The sequence below is a fragment of the Haemaphysalis longicornis genome, unplaced genomic scaffold, assembly GCF_048455015.1.
Source record: "Haemaphysalis longicornis isolate Haplotype H1 unplaced genomic scaffold, Haemaphysalis longicornis Haplotype H1 scaffold_80, whole genome shotgun sequence".
Taxonomy (NCBI): Eukaryota; Metazoa; Arthropoda; class Arachnida; order Ixodida; family Ixodidae; genus Haemaphysalis; species Haemaphysalis longicornis.
The window spans coordinates 823,734-840,937 of record NW_027526446.1 but is presented as its reverse complement, the minus strand read 5'-3'; the positions used below and the strand labels follow the sequence as shown (position 1 = coordinate 840,937).

At 49.8% G+C, this 17,204-nt stretch overlaps 1 protein-coding gene across 5 annotated transcripts in view; it reads right to left on the bottom strand.

The window, feature by feature from the left end:
• LOC144150852 (uncharacterized) overlaps positions 1–17,204 on the bottom strand; it is a gene marked incomplete in the record, with an annotated part of 193,540 nt that overhangs the window by 6,630 nt on the left and 169,706 nt on the right. For all 5 annotated transcript variants that reach the window (XM_077682215.1, XM_077682217.1, XM_077682216.1 and 2 more), the window contains 6 exon segments: positions 686–3,470; positions 5,121–5,772; positions 6,478–7,845; positions 8,190–8,372; positions 9,336–9,553; positions 15,051–15,140. In XM_077682215.1, the coding sequence (XP_077538341.1) occupies positions 686–3,470; positions 5,121–5,772; positions 6,478–7,845; positions 8,190–8,372; positions 9,336–9,553; positions 15,051–15,140 (5,296 nt within the window).

The window sequence follows — 17,204 nt, the reverse complement described above, 5'->3', positions numbered from 1 at the left end:
TGCTGGACAGTGGGTTTGTGCATGCACAGTGGGAACGCTTCATGTACATATTGGCGCACCTGGCTGGGCCTGTGGGGGCAGTTGCAAGGCTGCCAGTGTGCGCCTCAGGAAATAAAGCGTCATTTTTACCTTTGCCCCGCATCCGGTTACTACAGTATGTGTCAACAGATTCACCCTTCAATCAAGCATATCCCACTCGCGATATTCCTTTCGTGTTCATCCTTGGGAACCACAAACATACCGTACTTTCACGCTATAAACCACACCAAAAATGCGACAATCTCAGGGGTTAAGTAGACATGCGGATTATATGCGAGGGATTTCCTTTGGTGCAGCTTCACCGCAATGCAAGTTGGGCTGTGATGCCTCTACAGCAGTAACAGCGACTAAGCCACTGTTACCCCATCGACAGTGCTTGTTTTGCGCATCCAGCTCAACAATATACCAATTGAAAAAATGTATGCGGCGAGTCATCTAGTTACGTAGTCAGCTAAGTAAGTTCTTTTGCATAAACAAATGTGTAATGTTGCTTGTGTTTACTAGCTTTGTTTCATCCTTTTATGCATAAAATATCCGGGCAATACGCGGGGATATATATTTTTTTATTCGTCGATGGAAAGTGGGGGTTATATGCAGGGGTGGGTTATACGTGCGAAAATACGGTACGTGTAGCTTCTCCACTTACCCTTGGGATTTGGCCGCTGTTCGGAGGCCAGGTTTCACGGAGCCCGTTGCAGCGGCTGTAGCCGGTGGGGAGGAGCCCTTGCGTTTCCACAGTGCCGAGAGCTTGCCCGGCACAATGTCCCTCTTCGGTGCAGCCCTCCCTCGAGACTGCGCGCCACTGCTGGTGCTGGACTGGGACGTCAGGCTGGCGGCACTGCCGGACTTCTGCACCGGAGCGTCGGCACCAAGGAAGCCTCCACTGCTCAGGCTCCGCACATAGGGCCCCTTCTTTTCATCAAGGCTTTGCGAGCTCGGAGATTGTGGGATAGTTCGTCGCTTGAGCACTGCGCCGCCGCCACTGGAAGCCAGCCGGCTGTTGTTGGCTGGCACACTTGGCGCCGACGCGCTCTTTGCTGGTCTCTTCGAGTGCTGAGGACTGCCATGCGCAGCTGACTTGCTACCAGTGGAGGCAGTGCTCTTGCCTGCCGTTGAATCCTGTTCTATACCGACAACTGCCGTCGGGTCCGTAGGAGAATCCTTGGTGAAAGTGCCCTGCCTGACCAAGGCTGGAGGAGCTAGCAGCGCGTCGGATTCTGTCGTGGCTGTCGGTCTGACGCTGACCTGTTCCAGGCTTTTAGGTCTGGTAGTGGTTCTGTGCGTTTGTGCGCTCACCGCGGTTGCGGGGGTGGCCCTAGTGGGGACTCTTGGGGCTCTTAGACTCGACCTCTCACTCAGGGTCTTGCCCGGCGAGCAGGGCGCCGTGCGGACAAACCGCTGGGGAGATGTGCTCTTCGCTTGACGCGAGCCTTCAGATGCCGACCGCTGGTTCTGCGAAGCCCGCAGGGCAGAAGCCTTTGTGTGCTTGATGGGAGACGGATTTGGGGACGTCGACTGCTTTGGCGAGCTAGTACGTTTCGCACCAGCTTTTGAAGGGAGCGATTCGCGTCTACGGACCACGGGCGGCGATGAACTGGCTCTCTCCTGGTCCTTTTTGTCTTGCAGTTGGCGTATGGTCTCCCTGTTGATCGGTTTTACAATACGTGGTCCTCTGGATGAAGGAGGCCTCAAAGCAGCCTCTGCCTTCTCAAGTGGCTCTGGCTCTGCCGTTTCATCTGCATTCTCTCTGTCCGAATCATTCGAGATAAGGGAAAAGGTCTCGTCATCCAACCTGTCGTCAGCTCTCCTCTGGCAATAACTGTCGTAGAACCTTTCCCTGGCTTGCTTCACCGGCATTCCCAGCAGCGAAGGCCGGTCCACCTCGACGCTGGAGCAAACAACTTTCCTCAATGGGCTGCCACGGCTGTAGGGAGAACTGCAGTGCACAGGTGAGGAGAAATGATCGTCTGATTCCAGGGGCTCTATGTCTGCTGAGGTGCTGGCCAAGTTTTCCGTGCTCTCTCCAAACTGCTCCTCCCTCAGCAAGGAAGAGACCGCTTGGGGCCGCAACGTCTCAGTAGTCGACGTCAGTGGCACTTCATCATCGTGCATAAGCTCGCAGTCAAGCTCAACGTCGGAAGAGAAACCGTCCGAACCCATCTCCGTCATGTCCTCGAAGGTGACCTCGTTCATGTCCTGGTAGACCGAGGGCGGCTGAACGTGCTCGAGCATCTCCGAAGTACCGCTGCTGCTCTTCATGCTCCCGTTGACGAGCGAGTTCAGTTCCCGAGAGTACACCTGCACCATGTTGGCGGCCGCATTCAGCCGCTCAGAGATGTCGCCGCCACGCTTCGACGCCTTCCCATTTGCAGACTCTGGCATGAGCGGGCTCGACTGGCTGTTTGCATCGTCGTCACTGGGTATGCTGTTCAGGCTCATGCAGCTGCCACTCATGGAGAGATCATCCATCGTAGATGGAGGGTTGATGTCGTTCAGATCGTCTGAGCGCCCACTCCGGCTGCGGATGCTGAGGTTCTCGACGGAGCCCATAGCGGAGGGAGGTCCCACGTGATCCAGGAGCTCATAGTCGCTGTACGGCGACTCCATGGATGCTCCCAAGGCACGTCGCACCGTCTCCGGCACTCGGCTCCGCCTCGGCGCCTTTCCGTTCTTGCCGTTCGACGAGACGTCTTCAGACAGGCCGCTGCTGGTCATGCTCATGGACAGCAGGTCTCCCATCACGGATGGTGGCTTCGCACCTTCCAGATCCGACATGAGGCTCGTCGTACTCTGCATAAGCTCGTCTTCCACATCTGGTCGCACTGACCGGGCCTCCAGGGCCGCATTTCCGGCGTTAAGTGTTATCGCTGGCACTTCCTCGTCAAAAAGTCTGGCGGCCATCAATGAAATACCGCTGCAACCGGGCTGGGGGTGCTGCACCGGTGCAGGTGCTCTCAGCGTCGAGGAACCGGACGACGACGACACGCTGCCCACGGTGCTCCTTCCTGAAAAGCTCGGCATTTCAGAGTCGTCTTCGACAGGCCCTGAAGGTTGTGGCAGAAACTTCTCCTGGGCTCTTTCGTCCTTTTTGCCCTTCTCTTCGGCGACGTTCCTGTCATTCTGGGTTTGAGAGCTCGCCACACCAAGGTTGCACTCGGTCTTCCTCGACTTGTTCTGGTAGCCAAAGTGCTGCTTGGGACGGGCGCATGAAAGTTCCTGAGGCACCTGGTTAAACCTCTCCACTTTCTCCCTGAAGGACATGACGGGTTCGCCCACTGCTGCGCACACACCATTCGAAGAGGTCGCAAACAGAGAATGATGCCCGCTGGCTTCCTGCGAGTCGGCACTTGTTCGCTGGAAACTCTGGTGCGGTGGCGGTGCTGCAGTCGTCCCGAACACTTTCGGAGCAGCCACAAAGGTGGACGGCCTCCCTGGAATGAAGGAACAGGCACAAACAGGTTAATGTGCAAAGAAAAGTCGATTGTGGTTGTTGGAATAACATGAGGTAGAGACTAAAGACAACAGTTGACCCAATCTACATCAATGCACTTCTCTCGACGTCTATATCTAGAAGGATCTGGGCATGCAGGAGTGGCAAAAGGCCGTTTTAATTTAAAGGGGTCTGACCGATAAGAATCCTATCCGACTTACTGATTCACGACACACAGGTGTAAAAATCATCGTGCAGCAATACAAAAAGTTTTAAAGAACCATGAAATTGTTCCTAAAGGCGTATTTTCCTTATTTTGTAAATATACGACTTGTGCATACAAATAAAAAATAAACAAACATTTTGGTTTAACTAGTTTGCCCTAGATGACGCTCATTGACTAGCAAGCGAGTGTTTAATCTCTTTATTTCAGCACATAATACACACACCGTTGAACCCCTCAAAAACGAAACTGCCGGGCAAAGCCGAAAAATTCCCTTTTGCTGGAATTTCTTTGCCACGAGAATGAAACAGAAAAGATAGGACAATCACCTGCAAACTGAAAATTTGTCTCCAAAAGTCGTTTATATTACCCTTGGAACCTTGGCTTGCAGCAACTTCACAGCTCAGCTCTGTCACTACAAGAAGTGGGTCATTGCTAGTCGTCGTGCGCACCTAAGAATGACCGAATCGTGTCAAGTGCACACAAAACATCCCGCGGTTCGCCTTCTCTACAACACGTTTTTCCTGGCCCTTGGCACCAAGCATGTCCAAGCATGCAAGCAAGCAAAGTCCAGCTTCTTCTGTTGACAAACTTTGGCAGAGAGTGGCACCTCATCGTTTCCAATGCTGTTCGCAAAACCAAGAGAGCACTGCTTTGTTGACGTCCGGAAAGGCCGTGGCCACAGTTGCAGGCGGTTCCGAACTTGTCAGCACTATTCCCCCTTCCTGCACTTGGGCCACTCACTTGGGCAATGATGGCTGCTTTATGTTGCGAAACTTCCACTTTTGGGCTGGCAGAGGCAGGCATATTGTGAGAGCAAATGTGCTGATCTCCACACAAACAACGAATGCGCGCGTGCTGTTCAGTGGTAGCCAGTTAGCATAGCCCAAGCCACAGCCATGCTGCGAGTCATCATGTGTCGCCCCCTGGTGGTGTCGCTGCGAGGCTGCCTCCACGGCCGTCTGCTGCACGGTCTTTTTTGTAAACAAGTCGGCGGCCATGCAAGCGCGCTGTGGCAGCTTACGCACCTCGAGTCCGCAGAAAATGCACTTGCCCTTTTTGGACACTGTTATCCTCAAATGGGTAGATAACATGCCGACTGGACTTGCAGCGAATTTTGTTAATGTTGGATCACTTTCCAAAAACATTTCGTTGCTGCGAGATATAAAATACATGGGCTTCTATGGACGTTTGCCGGGTATCCGAAAATATTTCGTTGCCACGAGAATTTCGTACTCAAGAGATTTTGTTGTCACGGGGTTTGACTGTATTTTTAAACTAAGCACACAGGCCATTGGGAACATCATCATGAAACAGTAAGGCTTTTCGCATTGGAGCAGAGTGGTTTTTAAACCTGTTGGTCACGAATTGGTAGGCCCCACAGGAATGTGATCAGGTGGGTCCCCTCTTGAGGCTAGAGCGACTGACCTGACTGCGGAATCTTTGTGGCTGCAAGACCAGGTGCCCTGGCTGAAGCCATCGGCTGCGGAGCATCGTGCTGAACAGGCTCCTGGCCTGCACTTGGAACCCCCGTGCTCTGCTGTTGCAGTTGTACTGGCTTGACTGCCAGTGGCGGCTTGACCCCACCTTTTCTCTTGCCATAGATGTACTCGTGAAGCGAGGGCGCCGGCGCAGAATGGCCGAATCCGCAGCAGTGGCCGCCCTGCCTTCGGTTGGCCGCCGCGGCAACCGACGACGACTGCTGCTGACAGCAACCCGTCTGCGACGTCCCAGACGCCAGCGGCTCTGAAACATTCAGAGAGTGTGGGCGCGTAGGTGGAAGTGGAGGGGGGGTGTCTGGTGCGCTGAACGCGGCGCTCTCTGAAGGAGCCTCCGAGGACTGGAACCTCTGGTAGAGGTCCGGTCTCTCGTTGGCCGTGCCTGAATGCACAGGGAGCCGCCTCTCCGGAATGTTGGAAGGCCGCGCAGAGGCCACCGCTAACGGCGTGTCCTTCTTTAGCGGTCTTACGAGGCTGGCCTTGACGGGAATTCCACTGCCTTTGCTCGTGCCGCTGGTGCTGAGGCTCAGCTGGCTGTGGCTTCCAGCAGCATCGCAGTTATTCCCATCTGCCTCGGTAATCTGGGAAATGTACAATGGGAAACTTACATCAGGCATGCCGTAAAAGTGATAACGATTGCACAGCACATTGAAGTATCTTTATCTTGGTGTCCTCCTCTCGCCTTATTCTGACCTGTTTTTCTCTACAATTTTATTGGATCTGTGTAATTATTTACTAGAATTGTGGAAGTTTCTGCACGTTTACAAATGTTTGCCCCTGAATTAATTGTACTGCTGCAGTTACCTACTTGCAATTCATGGCGCCTCCACTGCCTTTTTGTCAGCCGCCTAGACAATGGTTTGCTTGTCAAAATAAATCAACATTCAACTTTGAGCCTACGGCTCTGTACACTGCCCTTTTTTTTTTATCAAGCAATTTCAGTCCTGGGTTTCACAGCTTATAGAGCTTGTTAAAACTTGCAGCAGCCATAAAACAACTGTTAAATGTGCAAAAGCGCGCTGGCAAAATGCCAGCAGGCATAAGCTAATTCCTTTGCTTCTACTGAACATTTCACCTCCTGACTCGTGTTACACTGGCATTTCTTGATGGATAATTTATTTATCTCCTGTTATAAGTAGGACTTACATGACTAGGTATAATAAAATCTGGGTATTGATGCCCTGACACCACCAGAGAACACGAAACAGCCGTTCATTCACAGCATGATCACATGCACTCAGCAAACCTGCTTGCCAGTGCATTTTCCCTGCTCCTCGCACACTCACGCTTGTTTCCTGCTGAGGAGGCGGGGAGAGGAGGTCCTCGTCAGACAGGCACTCGTCCTCCTCCTTGTCTTCCGCTTCCAGCTCTTGCTTGGATGAAGACGAGACAGCCACGTCCGTTATGTCTTCCAGGCTGCCCAGGTCAGTCAGGATCACCGTATCGTTGGCACACTGGACGTGCAGCCCCTTGAGGGACGTCTGCGGGCTCTGCGCCCGCTCGAAGATCCTCTGCAGCTCTCTGACTTCCCTCTGACTCCTCTCCAGGGCGTTCCCTCCGTACACTGGCATCAGCCGGACCGGATCGGGCCGGCTTCTGCACATGTCCATCTCCAGGTCCTCTTCCTCCTCCTCCTCCTCCTCTTCCTCGTCGTCTTCTTCGAGACTGTCGTCGAGCCCTTTCTCGTCCCGCTCGTCGGGACCCGCCCGCAGGAGACACTTCCCGGGGCCCATCGGCGGTCCTCCCACCTCGTTGCCATTGAGGGCTTCAGCGTCCTCCTCCTCCAAGCTATGATGAGGAAAGTAGGGGTTGACGAGTGCCAGGTTCAGGTTGCCCAACTCGCCAGTGCCCCGCCCGTACCGCTCCAGCAACTGCCGACCCCTCCGACGCTGCCGGGAGAAGACGGACTGCGGGGGCCTGAGGTGCGTCGGCTCAGACTGCGTGCTGCCGATGCTGTCCCTGCTGTCGGACCGCGGCACGTCCCTGTCGGCGCCAATGCTGCGGTACATCCTCCCCGGGAGGTAGGTGTGGAAGCGCTCCAGGAGCACATCCGGCCGACGGAAGTCGAAGCTGAGCCGCGGCTCCCCGGTTGGGCTGGCCCGGGGGCTGTCGTCGATGTTGTCACACGTCTCGGACAGGCTGGCATCCAGCTCTGTCTCGAGCGCCTTCCTCTTGCGGACGGCGAGCGACGGCAGGTTGTCGTTGTCGTCGACGGCGTTGTTGTTGTGGCCGTCGCCGCAGTCGCCCGCCAGCTGCAGCTCCGCACTGGCCGTGAGGAGGTTCTTGAGTGCCGCGGAGCTGCCCATGGCAATCATCTTGTGCTTGGAGTGCACCAGGTTCTTGAGCATGGCGACAGCGCCCATCTCCCAGAGGCTGCGCTGGTCTTGGGCGCAGTGCGCGGACAGGTTCCACAGGGTCCCGCAGGCGTTGCTCACGATGGTCAGGCTGGGCGACTTGAGCTGCCGCAGCAGGATCTGCAGGCAGCCGTGGGCGCGCAGCGTGCGCCGGTGCTCTTCTTGGAGGGCGACGTAGCTGGACACGTTGCGCAGGATGCCTCCGCCATTCTCGACCACCGCCAGCGTCTTGGAGGGGCTGCGGTAGGTCAGTGTGCCCACCAGAAAGGCCAGGGCGCCCTCCACATTGCAGATGTCCACCTGAGCCAACAAAGACAGGTCCGCAGCCATGGGACTGCTGAGTTTATCTTGTATTGCTCCAAAAATATGAAACTAGATGCCAGATTTCTTTTTTTTTGTTGTTCTGATGTAGCGCAGTTATGTTTGCCGCATTCTGACGAAACTCATTCGAAATTGCACCTTATTTAAATGTCTGTTTCTCGAAATACTTCGTTAAGTTGGAAATCCATTTCATTAGTTTGAGTTCAGAAAGCACTTGGCCGTAGAGGCACCAGCTGGGGAATCCAAATTTGTAAGATCGGGTTTTGACTGTGCACACCAAGTGGCCTAAGGCTCGACTTTACCGTGCACAGCTGCAGCGGTACCTTGTTGGCGGTGCAGTGCGCCGAGAGGTTCCAGAGGGCGGAGAGGATGCTCTTGAGGGTGGCCTCCTTGTGGGCCTCCATGGAGGCGGCCATGAGCAGGGGCACGGCCCCAACCTCCCGCAGGGTCTCGCGACTCGACGAGTCCGCCCGCCACGACAGGTTGCGCAGCACGCTTGCGGTCACCTAAGGGGGGAGCGACAGAGAGCACCGCTACTGCCACGGTGGGGAAACGCACTCTTCTCCAGCATGGTGCAGAAAAGAACCGTGGCTGCAGTGTAGAGGTGTTTCGTGCGGGGGAAAAACCAATAGAGAGCATGGGTCTCTTTTGCGATGGAAATATTGTATGGATCGTCGACGTTTCCCAGAGAACTCCTGTAGCAGCCAGCGACACCTATACGCTTTTAAATCAAACTAAACAGTTTGGTTTTATAATCAAACTAAACAGATGGGTTTTTTAAAACTTTATATCACGAAATAAAAAAATGGAAATATTTAGAGCAATAGATAAGGATTAATTTCACGAACACTGAAACCAACTGGCAAGCAGCGGCCGCCAGGGGCGCTGCTTACAACAGGAGTTCCTCAACAGAAATTTTCATCCCAAAGGGACCCCCCTAATCAGCCCTGAACGACACACCTTTCTCTTCTGGTACACTGTAGCATGGCTACAAACAATGTGCACAGACGAGGAGCAAGGAAAGACGCGACAAGACAAGTACTTGTCCCATGGCTTCTTTCTCTTCTTTCCTTGTTACTTGACTGTTCGCACTGTTAGTAGCTATAAACCAATACCAACTGGCCAGTTTTCCATTCTGTTGCAGTAAAGGAGGTAGCTGTCCCTTACCTTCCCTTTTGTAAGCAACACTTCATTCCGTGCTCCCGTTCCCCTACCCGGTCATCTTGTGCATGCACATTGCTAGTAGTTCAACACTCAAAGGACATGGCATGCTTCAATAGGGCAAGAAATGTGGCCCGTTTTAGATTCGCACATGATACAGACATCATTCAATTTTAATGAAGCAAACACCAGAATTGTATACAAATAATAACAGTGTTGACTGAAGTGCATGCCTCACGGCTCAGCACAAACTGAAAGGGGTAGATGAAAGGCAGAGGAGAGAGAGCGGGTCCCTGGGGAGTACCTACTTGGCGGAGGTCCTCGCTGGGAGAGTGAAGCTGCGCAACAAGGGCATGCATGAAGCCCTTCATGGAGCAGAGCAGGGCCTTGTTGGTGCCGTCGCCAAAGGTCAGGTTGGTGAGCGCCATGCCCGCATAGCGCCGCAGTGTCACGCAACTTGGCTCCGACGTGTCCCCGTGGCTTGTCTGGTCTGTCTGGATCAGCTCTGCTATCGCCTGCAAGCCACCTGCAATGGGGCCACACAGCTACACACACGGTCGGTCTCTCTCTCTCTCTCTCCAGCAGAAGGCTGAACACACCCACAGTTCACTTCACAGTGTTACACATTAGCAGCAGGCCAGACAGCGTGGTAAAAATTCGGGGTTACTTCACCTTTCAAGGGGATAGACACAGCCGTAGCACACGACACATATGTGCATGTTCAATCCCCTGCCCCTGTTAAAGAGCAAATGTCCCTCATGAATACTGTTTCACTCCCGAGGAGAGACAATTCTATCCTACAGTCACATCATCTGCCTTGTCTCCCATGCCAAGTTCAAGCTCTTCCAGAAATAAAGTCTCGTTGTGGACAATTTTACACCTAGTAGCAAAAGGTTTGCTCTAGAAAAGAGATTAGTGAGATTACCAAAGCAGGTTCTACAGACTGCTCCTCTTTGGTGTTTATGACTGTCCTTTGGTAAGTACAGTCTTGCACTCAAATGCAGAACTGTTTACTGTTTCTATTTCAGTGTTTCATTGCACTTACAACAACCCCACCCCCTAGGTGCTACTCAATCTGTGATACTCATATTATGCAAGACCATGCACAAACTGCACACTTGTAAGGGACAGCACATGAAAGCCTGTAACTCACTCATTACCGTGGGGAAATTAACCACTTTTAGATGACTAATCAAAAATTTTTTATTTCTTTGAAGATATTAGTTCAGCAAATGAGTTTAAATGAAATTATTACATTCCCTTTCAATGATGCGAGTCTTTAAAAGGTTTTAGAAATGATGCTTGCAAAAAATTGGAAAAATCGAAATCGAAATCCAGAACCAAAAAAAAAAACTGATAGAAAAGAAGTTGCAGAAGAAAAAAAACTAGACAGCGAAAAAAAATTGGGTATATATTTTTTGTGGGGCAAACTTTCAAAAACACGTAAAAAAATATACACGACCACTGTCCAGGTCCAAAATATATACATATTACTACTGGCTGAGCCCAAGCCATGCGGTGATGAAGCAGATCCTTGATTTTAGGCAGTGCAATTTCGGATATTCTTGTCGACAAAATGAGAAGTTTTCCGTTACTGGAGCAAACAAGTGCTCCACGGGGGTGTGAAAACCCTGTCAATGACTGACTTCACATTTACGGCCAGCACAGGATTCCCAGACAAGCATGCAATGCCAAAAAATCCCCTCAGAGTAGAAAACGAAACCCGGTGGTGAACGCTTCCCAACGTTCACTGCCAGTTTATCATGATTCAGCTGTCGAAACTTCCACCGGTGATTCACTGCCATTTTAACTCACTAAGTTAAGCCCTGCTTGCAGAAACAACGTGCGACACACTAGGATTGAGGCTGGAAAGCTTTTGACACAAATGCTGTCATGCTATAAACATGTTTCAGCACCAAAAGCCTCCTGCATTGCAACACCACCTAGTTTTTTTTTTAAAGCACTATATCGCTATTGCGGATATTGTCAGAACAGACTGTTGTTTTACTTGGTACCAAAACTAGACCTCCACAAATACCAACAAACAAAAACTTAACCCTCAGGTGAACATGGAATACCATATTAATTTCAGGTGCTGAATTTGTCTGAATTGACATTCAGCAAATGGGCACGTATTACCTTTCAACTTGCAGCTCGAGATCTAATTCCAGTGCATGCAGTTAAACCCTGTTACAATGAGATGGGCTATAACGAAATAATCGATATAATGAGCAAGTCGTAATTCCCCTTGAATGTCCCCACAGAAACAGATGTATTGAGAACTTCATTTTAACCAAGTAAAATTTGCCCGTTACAAGATATAACGAATAAATCTTGTTAGGAAAGAATATTTTAAGCCAATTTTACAGTAGTGCGCAACGCGGATTTGAGACGGTGTGGAACGTGACAACTGTATTTAGCAGTTCAAAACTCCTGTCATGTATCCTCCAGCAATGCGCGCAAAGCTGCATGGAGCGCCATGCCTCTGCTGCACCCGTGAAGCCAGTCCCACCTTCATCTAGCTGCAAATGGCATGCAACCAATGCACGCAGAGCGCATGGCCACGGCACACTTGCCTGCTACTGTTGTCATTCGCCGATGTGCGCTGTGGGAGTCGCGTTGCTGAAGTTGTGTGCGTGGTTTTTTTTTTTTTTAGTGCTTCAGCCTTATCCTTCATTCAGGGTTCGTACGGGCTTCAAAAGCAAAAATTCAAGGGTTTTCAAGGACTTTCATGGACCCGAAAACACATTTTCAAGGTCCCCATCTTATGTTTTATCTGGGAATATTTATAACTTTTTCAACAAAATGCAAAATTTTGATATTGCCTAATACCCAAAAATATTAATGCACATTTAAATAGGCGCTATGGGTTCATGAATGCTCCCCCAGCTTTATATTTTTTTATAGTTTATATTTAGAGGTTTTTCTTTTTTCTTGGTGTTTTGCTGAGGCTGTTTGATTTCAAAACTTCGTTAATGTTGCCTGCATCTCCTGCTTTGTCAGCAAGAGTATCAGCTGAAATTAACTCAGCAAGTGTTGCTGCAAGGCAGGATGAACTATGTAGACATCCACCATTTGCACGTAAAAGCCAACGCAGATGGAGCGTATGAGGCACAGCAAACATGCAATGAAAGGCCGCCCACAGACTAGATGGAACATGCAAGATAGATGACAGAAGCCGGCTTTCATAGGATTGTATCGTGACATGAATTCTATTGAGGAGTGCTGCTCCCAATGTTGCCTCATAATAATGAGAATCCACAACTCGTAATTTCACGCAATACACTGAAACTTGATTGTTACAATGTTCTTTACATTTTTAAAACCTAAAATTCATGACAAACACTTTAAATTCTTGTGAAAAGATAGGGCCATTGGCCATCTCCAGAAAAATCAAGGGTTTTCAAGGACCCTTTAAAAATTCCAGGACTTTCCAGGCCTTGAAATTTACAGTTCTAAATTCAAGGGTTTTCAAGGTTTTAAAGGACCTGTGCGAACCTTGTTCATTGTGCTGCGCGTGATTCGAGTGCATGAATGCGTCAGGTGGTAAGCGAAAGTGAAAAGACCAGAAAAGACCAGACTGGAAAGTGAAAAGACCAGACCAGAAGGCAGCTATGATAAAAGCAGTCACATCGGGCACGAAGCTGAGCAAGGCATTGCTCGCACCAGAAAGATGCATCAACATCCAATTACGGACTTCTCTGCAGCAAAATAAATACGAGTTATGTATTTTGAAGTGCAATAAAGTAGGTGCGTGACTTTTTCTTTTTTATCTCTGGAATGTGATTATTGTGTAGTGTACCGTCATGCGGTGAGATCCAATTTCGCCCCCTATTTGTTTTGGGTGTAGAGTGCAGGATATTTGAAGTGCATGCCTGCTACGGCTATAAGAATCTACAGACTATAACAATATTCAAGTGTGAAGAAAATTCCATCGTTATAACCGATAATTGTTAAAATCAGGTTTTGACAAAAAAAAGACGAAACAGAGATCGAAACATTTTATTCGCATGCAAGCAAGGTTGTGCTACTACTACTTATTTGCAGAAAAGATGCCACAGTCGGTCGGCTTTGCCTTCTGCACGCAAAGCTGGCGCACATCTTTTTGAAGAGCATCTATAGGTGCTTCACCTAGCTGAGCGAAAGGTCCCTGGTGGAAATGAAGTACCTGAGAGACTGTATCATGCGTTGGACCTCCTAAAAAGAAATTACCTTCGTAGGCTGCACAACCACCGCGTTAGAGTCATCACTGTCACTGCTGTTCGCAGCCTGTATTTGTGCAATGATCGCATCTTCAGTGGGGCACTCGGGTGTTTCTGATAAATTGGCCCTGACGTCCCTTTCGTGGAAAAACGGAGGCAGTTGAAGAGGTGCTTGGTTAAATTCAAAGCAGTGCAAGCTCGCGACTCGCAAGCGGGCGCGGGGACGGTGCCAAAGTGGCGGCGCCAAGATGGGGGTTCGGAAGGAAAACTGCTTTCCTCCTCCCCTCGCTTCCTTGTAAGTGGCGCAGTCGACTTGTTTTCTGAGGGTGGAAGCATTGGTAGAAGGAATGAGAGGCGCATCACGGCTTTTTGCACATGTCGTCAGTGTGGAGAGCCCAATAAAGAAAAAAAATAAAGTCAGCGCGGAGAACCAGCGGCAGCGGCGAACGCTGTAACCGCATTCTATCATATCCGATATCGTGGCACTGGAGCATTGTAATAAGCGGTTCATTTCACCGTAGAATGCATACGAAAGTGGATGCTGCCATACGTGATCATCATTATATCCGAAATATTGTTACAAACGGTATCGTTATAATTGGGCGATAAGTTATAAGGAGCAAATCACGGCACCCCTTCAATTTTGTTGTAACAAATTTTAACTGCACAAGGAAACCAAGTGTCATGTGGTGAAGGCACTATGGCAAATCCGCTCCCAGTTGGCAACTGCTTATTAGTGCCAAATATAAATTCCGCACGCAGGAACTAAACTGAAACTGCTGTATATCATCTTCAAATAGCCCTAATGGTAGTGTAGGAACGAGCCATAGACTCGGTTTCAATGTGGCTTCCTACATGCAGTATTGCAGGTGCACAAACCCGGTGAAGACAAGTGACCACCCAGGCTCAATCTGTTGTGCAGCGTGCCAAGGCATGCTCGAGACCATGCACCGGTGATGATGATGCTGAGCTAGAGCAGTAAGGACTACAACACGCTTTTCAACAGCGCGTGCAACAGCAATAAAACCACTTGGAATGAAAACGTAACTAATGAAAGCCTGTTGATACTTACGATGACACGTTTAGCAATGCAATGACAATAAAACCACTTGGAGTCAAAAATGTACCCACCCGTCGATATTCTCAGTCGGTTTGGTCGATTTTAATCCAACAACTAAAAAAACTGTGGTTGACTCCTCTGTCATAGGAATCTGTAAAACCCGAAAGTGAAATGTGCAGCAAAATCTGCAGCTGAGCATGATTTGCGCTACGGCGGCTGCCTTGTCTTGCTAGTGGGTGGCTTCAGCAAAGGTGTACTGGTGTCATTTCCGCGACGGATATGACGTCAGTGAAATCTTGGTGTATTCCGGCATAAAACTTTCATGTTAAAATAGAACCCAATAACGAACAACCCTAAGTATAAGGTAATCTTTAGTACTAAAGGTTGCTTCCCCGCAAGAAGGCCCTGTGTGCAGGGGTGCACCCTTTACAGGCCACTTGCTTCGCTGTAATGGCGTCCCTTCCGCGACGGATTTGATGTATGCGAAATCTTCGTGTATCCGGGAATAAAGCACTTCCTTGTTAAAAATCACTCTTTGGATGTTTAGAAAGTGGGGAGAGCGAACGGCAACAATGTGACGGCTGCGCGGGTCATCTTAACCATCCCGTCTGCGTTGATGTTCCTCCGAACGGGAAGATCTCGCAAAAGAAAAGCAGGGAAGGGCCACCTCCAGTGGTGGTCATGAGGGTGCACATGGCACAAGTGCCAGGCGGCAGCAAGATTGGAACTTTGTGCAAACTGTCATCAGTGGGGGGACTCACCAAGCTGGCACATGGCATGCCTGTGCTCTTCATCAAACGACAGCTTCATCAGCGCTGCAATGGCTTGCCCGGGATGCTGGTCGCCAGCCTCTGAAAAAGGGGGGACGAGGTGGAGGGAAAAAGCCATCAGCTATCAAACAAAGCTCCCCTGGCCATGGAGTAAAAGGGCAGAAATGCCACTTGGCTCCGCTGCATGACAGAGGGTAAATGTTTATTGAAGAGGAGAAGAGGTCGGCCTGAGAAATTGATCTTGGGCCTGCTACTGCCCTCTGGGGGGAAGGTACTGGGGACAGAAAGAGAAAGGAAGGAATATGGAAGGTAAGGGCAATGACAATGAAAGCGACAAATGAACTATGTACAAGCAGTAAAACCAATAAACGTCTCACGTACAACGGGGCGCTGAATCAGATGACTACAGTTCACTTTTCAGGACATGACTATCATCCATGAAAAAAAAGAAACTGCTCAGACATTATTTCGCAGTCTGTTCAATTTTGTCGCAACCTAGAGGCGACAATCCAAAGAGGAGTCACCAAGAAATGTAAGCATGGTTGTAGCTTTTTGGATAGGAAGCCATTATTAGTTAAAGGAGCAAAGGCAATACACAGTTAAAACCTAATCTAAAAGTGTCATGCGAAGCGGGAATTATTTCATTAAATCAAGAACTTCGCAAAATCGGGACTGTTGATTCCGTAAATTCGGTGTCTAAAGGGAGGTGCTGCGCAGCAGCTACCATGACAACGTAATTGCGGCGGCCGCCGGGCTCGCCTGCCAATAGTGTGCTGAAAGTCCACGGCGAAAATAATAAGCCAGCAGGGGCTTGCTCCAAGGTCGTCACACCCCAGCAGACGTGCGAAACACAGCGCTTTTTGAGGTACCACTTCCCTGTGAACGGAACGTTCTTGGCTTTCATATCCTTGGGCCGTGTAAACGGAGCTTTCTCCAACTTCTCATGCAGGGTGGTCTTGAGGTTATTTTTCTTTGATGCAATTCCGACGGAGTGGCATAGATGATGGCGTCCTTTCTCTTCAAGATTGTGGAAAGCGTGCTAGCCGCGACATTGCGGTCTGTGGCCACGGGACTACAGAGTTCATCTCGTACAGCTCCGCAAAAACGAAACGATATGCCTTGCCTTTCCTCTCTGATGTGGTGCAATAATCTTCTTGGAGTTCTGACGAAACACATTTGAAATAGCTCATTTTTTTAATGTGTCAGTTTCTCGAAATACTTCGCTAAATCGGGAATGACGCTGCACCTATTTCGTCAGTTTGAGTTCATAAACGCATTGTGCGGTAAGGGCCTCATGCACTGGTATGGTGGCACCACTGATGTGCTGTGTTCAGCGCAGTCTTGCGGACAATGAAGGCATAGCTTCTGCATTCTGCGAGCAGATGACGTCCCAGCAGCATGGCCTTCAGAGCAGTACCATTATAGATCCTTCTCAAAAACGCACTGATGAGGTGAACTCGTCACAAAGCAACAACAGGGCACATGGAAATGAGTACAGTAATAACCTGCGTATAATGCAGACCTGCATTTAATACGACGTGTAGCTATGAAATAGCCAAATAGAAAAAAAAATGGTTTCACCTGCATTTAATGCAAGTAAGGAAAGCTCACGGCTTGCACTTGCACTTGTTTGCATTGCTCTTCACATTCAGTTGTCTGTTTCACTGGGACTGGCTTCAAAAAGTCCCTTGTCTGAGACCTGTGACCACAGAAAATCATCTTTGGTGCAGTCAAGTGCGTTTGAGATGCTTCTTTCAATAGTGACTAATGAGCTTCCCCGCAATTATAGCCCAAGCATCTGCAATCCGGCTACGAAGCCCCACTGAAGGGGCCAATTTCAGCATTCCGCTAGCAGTTACTTCCACGTCTTCTCAACTCATCCAGTGTAAGTAGCAGCTCTAAGTAGCGGTGCTTGACCCAGTCATTAAAAGACTTGTTTAAAGAAAGCTGTTCCAACGGCTTTTTCTTCCTGGTCTATCCTCGCAAAATAAACTCAACTCAACTCAATACGTCTATCAGCTAGCAGCTCCAACTGGAATGTCATCCGTCCTAGAATGAAAAGTTCGGTGCAAGATTTGCAGAACAGTTTTTTCACGAGACAGACCAAATGACAGTGAAAAGCCTTGAACACAAGTTGCGATGAAT